Source organism: Neolamprologus multifasciatus, chromosome 19 (assembly GCF_963576455.1).
Source record: "Neolamprologus multifasciatus chromosome 19, fNeoMul1.2, whole genome shotgun sequence".
Taxonomy (NCBI): Eukaryota; Metazoa; Chordata; class Actinopteri; order Cichliformes; family Cichlidae; genus Neolamprologus; species Neolamprologus multifasciatus.
The window spans coordinates 28,878,737-28,890,481 of NC_140457.1; the positions used below are offsets into that span (position 1 = coordinate 28,878,737).

An 11,745-nucleotide genomic window follows, 5' to 3' on the forward strand; every position below is an offset into this window, starting at 1 on the left:
ACCAGGAAAAGAATTGTAGACCTGCACCAGACTGGGAAGAGTGAATCTACAATAGGCAAGCAGCTTGGTGTGAAAAAATCAACTGTGGGAGCAATCATCAGAAAATGGAAGACATACAAGACCACTGATAATCTCCCTCGATCTGGGGCTCCACGCAAGATCTCATCCCGTGGGGTCAAAATGATCATGAGAACGGTGAGCAAAGATCCCAGAACCACACGGGGGGACCTGGTGAATGACCTGCAGAGAGCTGGGACCAAAGTAACAAAGGTCACCATCAGTAACACACTACAACGGCAGGGAATCAAATCCCGCAGTGCCAGACGTGTTCCGCTGCTGAAGCCAGTGCATGTCCAGGCCCGTCTGAAGTTTGCCAGAGAGCACATGGATGATACAGCAGAGGATTGGGAGAATGTCATGTGGTCAGATGAAACCAAAGTAGAACTTTTTGGTATAAACTCAACTCGTCGTGTTTGGAGGAAGAAGAATACTGAGTTGCATCCCAAGAACACCATACCTACTGTGAAGCATGGGGATGGAAACATCATGCTATGGGGCTGTTTTTCTGCCAAGGGGACAGGACGACTGATCCGTGTTAAGGACAGAATGAATGGGGCCAAGTATCGTGAGATTTTGAGCCAAAACCTCCTTCCATCAGTGAGAACTTTGAAGATGAAACGAGGCTGGGTCTTCCAACATGACAATGATCCAAAACACACCGCCCGGGCAACAAAGGAGTGGCTCCGTAAGAAGCATTTGAAAGTCCTGGAGTGGCCTAGCCAGTCTCCAGACCTCAACCCCATAGAAAATCTGTGGCGGGAGTTGAAAGTCCGTGTTGCTCGGCGACAGCCCCAAAACATCACTGCTCTTGAGAAGATCTGCATGGAGGAATGGGCCAAAATACCAGCTACTGTGTGTGCAAACCTGGTAAAGACCTATAGTAAACGTTTGACCTCTGTTATTGCCAACAAAGGTTATGTTACAAAGTATTGAGTTGTATTTTTGTTATTGACCAAATACTTATTTTCCACCCTGATTTACGAATAAATTCTTTACAAATCCTACCATGTGAATTCATGGATTTTTTTTTCACATTCTGTCTCTCACAGTTGAAGTGTACCTCTGGTGCAAATTACTGACCTCTGTCATCATTTTAAGTGGGGGAACTTGCACAATCGGTGGCTGACTAAATACTTTTTTGCCCCACTGTATTTACAGCAGATGTGTGTAATTGTACCTGTCTGTGATATTTCAATTTTATTTTGAACCTTGTTTTTCCATTAGGGTTAGGGTAATTTTATACATATATTATATATATATATATATAATATATATATATATATTATTAAAGGTGTTCCTGATGTTGCTGTCATTTGGATCCGCTACATCGATCGCTACGGCCGTCTTCTTCTGTTTGTCCACCACCATTTTGTCCGTCTGTATCTGGAAGTCCCACAGGATCTTAACTTGGTCATTCTCCACCACCCTTGGAGGCGTCTCCCATTTTGACCTCAGGACTTCCAGGTTATACTCGGCACAGATGTTTCTGTACACTATGCCAACCACTTGGTTATGGTGTTCCATGTATGCCCTGCCTGCTAGCATCTTGCACCCTGCTGTGATGTGCTGGATTGTCTCAGGGGCATCTTTACACAGCCTGCACCTGGGGTCTTGCCTGGTGGGATAGACCCCAGCCTCTATGGATCTTGTGTTTCAAACTTGTTCCTGTGCTGCCATGATTAGTGCCTCTGTGCTGTCTTTCAGTCCAGCTTTTTTAAGCCATTGGTAGGATTACTGGATGTCAGCCACTGGTTCTTCTCCTTGCTCCTCTTTTTTCTTGGGTTTCTGCTACCTGAGATATTCACTATGCACATGGTCTATTGTGGCCATCTTGTTAATGTACTCATGGGGATGGTGATTGTCTCATGCTGGATGAGGGTTATGGCACTCACTAGTCCCCGGCCTCCTTCTTTTTAGCTTGTTCCTGTGCTGCCATGATTAGTGCCTCTGTGCTGTCTTTCAGTCCAGGATTTCTGGATGTTTGGATGATTATTGAATATGTATGTATCTTCTTACAGTGCAGGACCTCCTGGTAGAGGACTCAAGCTTGAGGAACACAAACATATCACCTAACAGCGGGGTTAGATGAATATTTTCATAGATACAACCTTTAGTAACTCATATTTGTCACGAATTAGTCTTGTGATATTCCAAAACTGAACCTTTAGAGTTCTGTAATGAAGAATTTCTACCTGTGTCAAAGTCCCCTGATGAAAAAGATGAATGTGTGGTAGAAAAAGAAACAGAGTAGATCCATCAAAAATTCTTCAGTGTCTGTTACACTGCTGCAATACCAATCCCCCCTTAGGAAGAAGTAGAGTACTTAATTTACTGAATGATGGATTGATTATGCATGGCTGCCATTCACTGACCGTGTCACTGGAAGCACAAAGACAAATGCAGGAGCAGTCTGCCTGCTCAGAGCTCAGCTGAAACCCATTTAACATGACATCATCATTAAAACACACCAATCCTAAATACATATGGACAGCATTCAAAAAGCTGTAGAAGGTGAAGTGTTCTGCCTGTCCAAAGTTTGGTGTTTATTTATTGTTTGGTTTGTTTGTTCCAGCTGATTATTTCAGACACTGTTGCATAAATGAATGGAAACACACTACAGTGTAGGTGTCCAAGATAATGAAGTGTGAGTGTTCCCCGTTTATCAGTAACAACAACACTCTGTGGCACAGAAGGAATGAAACAGGAATCACAGTGTGGGGCCTTCAAAAACACTGATTAGTGGGACACAGGTATAGTGTTTTATATTTTCATTTGATTGGCGGCAACTGCACATGATGTGACTCGATTTAAGAGTAACAGCCGGAGATAATTATCAAAATAAATAATAATCACCAATAATAAAACGTAAAATGAATGGTTAAATAAACTTTTTTTTAAAAACGTACCATCATATATATTTATATGATAACTGGAGTTATTTAGTTAGCTTGTAACACTCAAGTTATTTTTTTACAGTTTGTTACTGATCAGTGAGTAAATGGTAAATGTCCCGTTTCTACTTTAGCACTCAAAGCACTTCATAAAACATGCCTCATCAACAACTTGGGGTTCAGTATCTTTCCCAAAGATACTTTAGCATGCAGACTGAGGCACCCAGGAATTGAACCCCCAGGTTCCATTTACCACCATCCAATCAGAAGCTCTAATTATGGAAGTGAGCGTGCAGCTCCTGAGCTACAGCCTACAAAAGTTTGAGAGGAAATCTTGTTAATAAAACTTTATCAGCATCCATCGATGTCACAGTTTAACATCCTCTGATTAGTGTGTGCTTTTTGGATGCAACCTTAATTTTACGATCAGACATATTTTGAGTCTAAATATAACCAAAGAAAAAATAAGACCAGTTTCCAGGTTAGCAGTCTTGATTTAAAACAGTCCACCTGCTAATTATAATGTTTCAAACAAACGTGATATTCATTATGATCATTTCATTCTTTGTTGTAGTGAAATAATTTGTAAAGGCTTTTGCGTTTTATTAACCATGATTATTGTATTTCAATAATAAAGTCAAAACACGCAGTGATTGTTTTACAAAACACAAAATCATTTAATTTAATAACAGGACAAAAAATAAAAAATACAAATAAAATAAAATAAACACTCCGTGCTCAATAGATAAGAATAATAACATAACAATAAGCAGTCATTAACTAAAATGATAATTACTTCAAGCCATGGCACAAGGGTCAGTGCTGGATCCATAGAAGAATCAGTAAAGTCTCAGATTATCTCCGTCGTACCAGCTGTTGCATTATTTGCACATGCTAATGCTAAGAAGTGCAAAGTACAAACACTGTGGCCTGTGTGCTCTAACACGGTGGTGAACTGTGAAGACGTCATTGAACTTCCACTACACCCAAAGCCTCTTCTATTTGACTTGGATCCAGAAGTAAAGATGACAATAAAAAAAGAAAAACTTTAATGAACATCAGTTTTTTTATGCCAAACACTAAAATAATATTTTCTCCTCATAAATCAAAAGTCATCCACTGAATAAGATGAAGTGAAACTTCTGCAAAAAACAATAAACGACATGAATGTCACAGAAACAGAAATGGAGTTCCTGTCTGTTGTAAACCATCCAGTGTCTGGTTTCTTAAAAATTATGAATAAATATTAATATCATAATTTTTATGTGAATTTGCGAAGCTGTTGATTTACCAGTCAGTCTGCATCCCGACCCTCACCCAGCTTTGGAATGAGACTGTGGAAACAAGGGGCAGGAACGAGCTTTCTCTGAAGCTGGACTGGTGTGAAAAGTTCAGTCTGTCATCGCTGTTCCTGTTATCTGTCAGCTCGGACAGCTTCACAGTCAGTAACACAAACTGCTGCGCTTGAGTGATGAGTGCCTAGTATTTGACCTAAGATCAACAGTACTCTGAAATGGTAACGGTCAGTCACCACACTATAATTTATCATAAGCTATTTATGCATCAGATGCATTCACCATCAGCAGAAACCTCTGTGATCTGATGGAAACATCTGTCTGAGGTATTTTGTAGAGGAGCAGGAATGAGTTAGAAATACTGTCAGGACTGAGCTTCGTACAGCTCGTTCTTCTAGTTCTCTTCATCACTTTGTTGGCTCATAGCATTGAAGTAACAGCATTTGTATCTGTGGCACTTTTAAAAAGGCTTAAAGATGTGGCACTGGGCTGCTTCACTGTTTTATTATTATGACGTCATTTCCTTTACATGTTTGTTTCGCTCCAGCAGAAATTTTAGACCGAAATATTTGACGGTAATTTTGAAATAATGTTATGAGTCTCTTGGCCAAGTCAGGGTTAAAAGGCAGCTTATGATACTTCCTGTCTCAATATCAGGACTACTGAATTTCATAACATGACCGGTAATGAGAGCTAAATATTCTTACATTCATTTGGAAGCTCTGCCATCCAGAGTTATAACCGTGTGTTTTAAAGGTGCAGCATGTAAAATATAGCACCAGTCCTAAGCCCAAACAAAAGGGGAGGGTTGTGTCAGCAGTGGGATTCTGCCAAATCAAACATCAACAAGAATGAGATTCCTGTATTGGGTCAGTCAGCGCTCGGGTTAACAACTACAACCTCCGGTGTGTTGGCGAGCATGCTGTCCAAGGAAACTGTGCTGTTGGCCCAAACACAGGAGGAGAGGGTGAAAACCTCGGAGGCAGGGAGAAAGAAGGCAGGAGTGTGGAGCTGAGAGTAGGACTTTACTTTACTATGGGACTGGTAACGAGGGCAGATGTAACTGGTAACTGGAGCAGATGTTAGTAGACAGAGTTTATGAGCAGATGTTGGGTAGACATGGGTTAGTCCAGGGGTCTGCAACCTTTAACTGTGAGCTGCAAAGCTACAGCCGGCTGTATGCGTACAGCAACCATGTGTGAAAAGCGTGTTCATGCAAACATCGTCGGGTCTGCCGTGATATGTTTACAATAAGACTTCTGCTCCTGAACCTCTGCGCACAGCGTCTGCAGATCGGGGCTGTATGAAGTCACTTTCATCTTTACAGGACTGTAAGCTGTCCTCTGTGAGGCGTGAGCGTGTTTGTTTGTAACATAGTTCACGGTGGAGCTGCTGACATAATGTGGATCCGAACACCCTGTTCACCCTGGCCTACCTGGGGTCGAAAGTCTCGATAAATTAATGGCGTTTCGGCGAGTATACCGGCTCCCGCAAGTGTGACGCATATTTTGAGCGATGAAGAAATAATAGAATATAATTTTATTTTTGTATTTCAATATCACAATAATCTAACAATTTAGAAGTACAAGTTAAAAAAGAACTAAACAAATAAAATACACTTCAGATAAATACTTATAATTTATTTTTCCAAACCACGCGGAGCTGCAGTATAAGGACTAAAGAACCGCAGGTTGTCGACCCCTGGGTTAGGGTATTCTGGTGGTGTGTGGGAAGGCAGAGGTAAGTACTAAATGGCAGTAACTGAAGAAAGAAGAATATTATCCAGGAGCTGAGACAGGTTCTGGGTTTTAGGGACGAGTTACCAGATGACTGGGAAAGCCCAAGTGGTGAGTGGACTCGTGGACAGAGGAAAGAAGACAAGGAGACCTCTCTTGTGGTGGAATGAGAAAGTATAGAAAGGTATTCCCAAAGAGAAGTGGAATAATCAGGGAAATGGAGAAAGCAGACAGGAGTGGCGGGATGCCAGGTGTCCAGCAAAGAGCGAGGTCTTACAGCAAAATAAACTGGAAACGAAAAGGCTTATAGTTGTATGAGTTTAGAGTTATATGTGGTCCCAGACAGAGAAAAGGACATGTACAGATTGGCTAGGCAGAGAGAGGAAGCTGTAATGATGTGACGTGGGTTAAGACTAAGGATAGACAGCAGAGTACTAAGACGTGTGTTTCATCTTTGTAACACACTGTTGAGGAGTAAAAGCAATACGCTGAGGGACTAATGAACAAAGAACATGAGAGAGAATCAGGAAGTGATGATTCGAAAGGAGAACGTGAGGGCAGCTACGAAGCAGAGTGGGAGGCAAATAGTCCGATGACACCTGTGGAGGTATGAAAAGGTCCAGGAGAGACTGTAGTGGACTTTTGTTAGTAGAGACGTATACAGAAGGAAATGCAATAAGTCTTTTTATGGATCTAGAGAAAACATATGCTAGGGTGCCTGAAAGTAACTGTGGTACTATGTTAGGAAGTCAGGAGTGGCAGAGACATATGTGAGGGTGGTGCAGGACATGTGTGAGGACAGTGACACAACACTGAGGTGCGAGTTGTGTTTTATTGTTTGGACAGTATCTGTTAAGAAGAGTTATTATAGACAGCAAGCTTCATTTAAATCATCTACAAAGATTTTACTGCAGTTATGTTTCTGACTAATTATTTTTTAATGGGATTGGACCAGTTTGTGATAAAAATGGGGAATGGTCACTTACATCATTTATTTGTCCATTTTTGATATTCTTGCCAAGAACATTTGTAAATAATGAGTTTAGGACAGTGTGAGGTGATTTTCATTGAACGAGTGACTGAGGGATAGATGCAGACGACTGCATGCTGTACGTAGGAAATCTGTAACTGGTCTGTATCAGACATTAAATTGATATTCAAATATAAACCATTTTCTTATCATTGAGAGGATCGTATGACCCTAACGGTAAATGTTTTATACATGATCCAGGGGTCATGATTGGTTTCCTTCGTTTTCTTTTCCTGTCTGTCGGGTTCGTTCTGTTTGACAGCATTCCAAGAGAGGAACTGGGATATTATATGAGGAAATCAGGAGTGGCAGAGCAGCAGGTGAGGGCTGTACAGGACATAAATGAGAACAGCAAGGCAGCGGTGAGGTGTGCATAGGAGTGACAGATGGGATCAAGGTGGGGGTGGAACTACGCCAGGGATCAGCTGTTGGTTGCAATGGTGATGGGTGGGTAAAGAGATGAGCTCAGGCAGGAGTCGTCCTGGCTCTGACATGTAGTGAGAGTGGGGGAGCAGGTGGAAGAAAGCCTGCAGAGGTGGAGGTATGCAATGAAGACAAGAGGAATAAAAGTTAATGCAGCAACATTTATCTGTTCACTGTCACAAATACTGTCTCACGTGCCTCTCAGAGAGGATCTAAACCATCACCCTGCCCTACCTGCTAAGCCACACCCACCCTCGTGATGATGTCATGTTTGGTATGTGCCACCATGTAAATAGATGACAACAGCACAAATTTGCTGTTGGCCAAACATTTAGGCTAGCTGCTCAGTAGATCTCTGCAGGTGAGTTTTATCAGGTGTTGTAAGAGTTACTGTGTTTCCTGCTCTACTGACCATCAATTTTAGATAATGCACCTTTAACAACTAATTAATACTAACTAATAACTAATCTGTTTGTATTTTGTATGTGTTATTCCCTACCGAATATAAACTGCGATATTTGATTTTTAAGCTAAAATTAAAAGTTCAGGTTTGCAGATGACTCTCATGTTTTAGGATCCATCTCTGCACTACAGAACCTACAGAATGTTTTTTCACGTCATAAAACTCCCAACAATAGTGACCTGCTGAAAATGCAACGTACAGCATACTGAGTAAATGACAGATAACGATGTTACAATCATTATCTGAACACTAATGAGTGGACACTTGAGGTAAAAGATGAATTTAAAAACAAGGTTGACATCCAAACATGTCTCAGTGCAGTAATGGCATCAGAATGGTCATGGATCCTTTCAGCCACAGAAACAGTTCATACATGTAGAGTTTCCACAGGCTGAGGGACTCGGCCAGCGTGATCTGCACACGCCTTCTCCTGCTCTGAGCTTTAGTCCTCTTGTGCCTGTCAGACAAAGCAGAAGGAGGAGGAAGTGGTTATGGCTTCGGCACAATCTGGGTCATAACATCAAGATTTCTCTCAAAAGCCATTTCTCATGAGTTTCACACAAAATCACAGACAATGGCACGAGCCATCATCTGTTTACCACTGTGGGAATAGTGAGGACGTTCGCACAGAAGAATGAGTCAATGTGCTCTGTACATGTTCAAAGTGTTAGAAAAATACATTTTAAAATGTTGTTGCCAAACACACAAACAGAATATGGTGCAATCAAACGAAATTTATTTGTAAAGTTTTGTTGTTTTTTGGATGGTAAGATGTTAATGAACACACAAATGAGAATTTACTTTCATCAGCAGCCCATGGAGCCTGTCACTTCAAGCCCAGGTTCTTATACCATTAGTCATGGATAAATTGAATATTTGGATTCTTGACATTGTTCATCTAAATGGAACCAACCTGCAGCCCAACTGGACCTTTGGGTAGTTTCATAGATGTAGTTATCTTTAGCCACATTCCCTCACTATCCTCTGTTCATTTAAGCTGCACAAACCCAGTGAGATGTGCTGTCCACATTGGAGAGTCCATTTGGTTCTTGGTTCTTATCAACAGGTCTTTTCAGTTCTCCAAAGAGCACAAAGAATATTTCATTCACCTCCATTACATGTATGAAATCTAAGTCTTGGTCAAACTGTCAATCAAAGTAACCTCCACATGTTTGCAACATACAGCAAACACCCTGGTTATTATATTTGATTCTTTGTCCACCTACCATAAAGCAAAAAGTTTGCAGTTTGAAAACAAGGTAACCTCTAAAGAGCCGTCACTCATGTAAATTCTATGTTACCAGTGAAACCTGTCAAAACTCACAGACCAGCCAAGACTTTGATATGTTAACAGATTCTTATGTCATATCTTATGTCACCTCTTTCTGAAAGTATGTTTCTTACCTGGCTATGGCTCGTATGCAGCAGCGGGACATGTTGATGAAAGATGAGGATGAGGCCCTGGTCTGTAGCGTGGTCTCAATGCCTCGCAGCAGGTCATTGGTCTTCAGCAGCAACAGCATCTGCCGGGGAACTCTGTTCAACAAGTCGCTGATCTGGGGCAGGTACAGGCCTGCATTGGTCCTTATCTCAATATCCTGCCAAGTAAGACACGCAACAGGAAAAGTAAAACTCAGGTTGCATGTATATGTGTAAGTCCATCAATGGCTGCTTATACCCATGTAACCATTGGCACAAGTGTGAAAAAGATAAAACACTTGAAGTGGACAGAACAAGGAGAAGGAATTGGCTGATCTTATCAAACTGTAATATTTTCATATAATCAGACGAAGCAGGCCCCCGGGTCAAAGTACTGTTACTGACTATTAATAATGGCTCGTGGCTACATACGACAGATGACACTGACAGTGTAGGCTGATCAGGTTCTTCAACTCACTACTTTGGCTCTCGGAGGAGGCGGACGCACTTTTTCTCCCTTATCTTCCCTGCTTATGTCCTTGTCTAGTCTCGTGTGTTTTTTTGTATTAATTTCCCTGGAACACTCTCTCACAGTCTGTTTCTAAAACCTAAAGAGAATTATGGTTTTGATCAACTGGTCTCTGAATGCTATTGACACCCTCTTCTCAACGAGAAGTCTGGGCTCGGGAGAGCCCGAGTGTCCTGGAGGGGCTTTCCCTGCCGGATACACGATGGACGGGTAGCAGACATGGAGGATGGTGTGCCTGGCGGGACTGTCGATCGAGGACGCTGAAGATATCTACCTATTCGGAACCATGATAACAGGGTTCTTGCTGATCGGAGCTGGCTTGGCCCTGACTTATCGAAGAATCAAGAAAGCGGAACCGGCTGTTCAAACCCCCCCAAGACTGCCCGCTGGGATTGAAACAATGGGACGAGGCACGACTTCTCCGAAAGGGCTCACTGAAGGCAGCGTGGTTAAGAGCTTGGAGGCGCTAACGGCTGCAGTGAAGGGTCAGAATAACACCTCTGAGCGGATATTGGATTACATCAGGGAAGAATCCACTGGGAATAACACCTCTGGGCGGAAGCTGGATTACATTGCAGATCAGTTGGCTGCGGTCGTGAGGTCTCAGAATCTGCTCTGTGAGCAAAAAGACCACGGAATTGAAGGTAAATAACATCATGGAGAAACAAAGTGACTGGTACTTCATGGTATCCGGTCGTTAAGTGATCACGTGACAAATCCTACTTCTGGGCCTAAAGTAGTCTGCGTTTAATATGGCTTTTGTGTTGTTAACATGTTTAATGTTTTGTATTTTCTTCTATTTAATCTCAAAAAGCTCCTAAAACAGTCAGTGATCACTGTTGACCTCCCTCGGCTTTTATTACCGCTAATCATTTATTTAAGCTCAGTTTTTAAAACCATAGGATGTAACTACAGCCCAGCCCATGCAGCAGTATATGAATGACTAACCTCGTATTGTGGATGGATTATCTCAGTTGTTCTCCTGGCTGAAGTTTGGTCCTTTTACAGCATCCTGCCATGCGATTACATTTGTTCCTGACCACCGAGAACACTCACGTTAACTTTTATCGAGTGGAAAAAAGTTAGCTTGTTTATATTATGCTAACATAGCTGTGTCGCTAGCGGTCACGTAGCACATCATTATATACCAGCTAGCCAAACTTCAGTAACCCTACAAACGTCACTGCTGTTTAGTTTTCTGTCTTCATTTGTGTTGGAAGTGATAACAGAGCTGTACGTTTTAATTTGTTTCCAAAACCCCGCAGTCAGGACATGCTATATTGTATTTAGATGGAAGCTAGCGAGCTAACTTCCTGCTAACTTCTAACTCCGTTAAATGTCATAAATTCCGTTTTCATGGACGCCTGGATGTTAAACTCAGTTGTTACACCTGGTAGAGCAGAACGCTGATCATTTTATTAAAGATGAAAGACTTTAGACAGTTTTTCAACTCTCAGTGATGCCATAGTGATCGTTTGATACTGTATATGGACCTGCAGCGGAGTTTAGGCCCAGACACGACTAGTGACGTCAGACTGAACGACCGGATTGTTATTTTTGTACGTGCTCTGGTTACACTCCGTGTTGATTATTGTAATTCTGTCTTTTCTTGGTTACTTCTCCATAGTCGTCAGCTGGTCCAAAATGCAGTTGCTTGTGTAACTACCAGAACCGCTTCTGTAGAATATATCTCTCCTGTCCTTCAACAGCTTCACTGGTTGGCTGATTTTGAGAGATAATATTGGACCTGCTTTTCACCCTCCAGCTCCTCCATGTTTGTCAACCTGCCTGTGTATGCACTGTGCTTGAAACGTTGGGGGAATTATCGCTGTTTGTTCTTTACTTTGGTGGTGACAGATTTTGGATTTCCGCTGCAACATTCTAATGATAAGATCAGAA

The 11,745-nt window shown here is 41.9% G+C and overlaps 1 protein-coding gene across 2 annotated transcripts in view; it reads right to left on the minus strand.

Moving 5' to 3' along the window:
• Nucleotides 1-4,795: 4,795 nt before the first annotated feature.
• adck1 (aarF domain containing kinase 1) overlaps nucleotides 4,796-11,745 on the minus strand; it is an 83,936-nt gene continuing 76,986 nt past the window's right edge. For both annotated transcript variants that reach the window (XM_085144502.1, XM_085144501.1), the window contains 2 exons: nucleotides 9,303-9,496; nucleotides 4,796-8,355 (listed from right to left, as the gene is read on the minus strand). In XM_085144502.1, coding sequence (XP_085000628.1) covers nucleotides 8,211-8,355; nucleotides 9,303-9,496 — 339 coding nt within the window. In that variant the 3' untranslated portion in view covers nucleotides 4,796-8,210. The remainder of the gene's footprint in view (nucleotides 8,356-9,302; nucleotides 9,497-11,745) is intronic.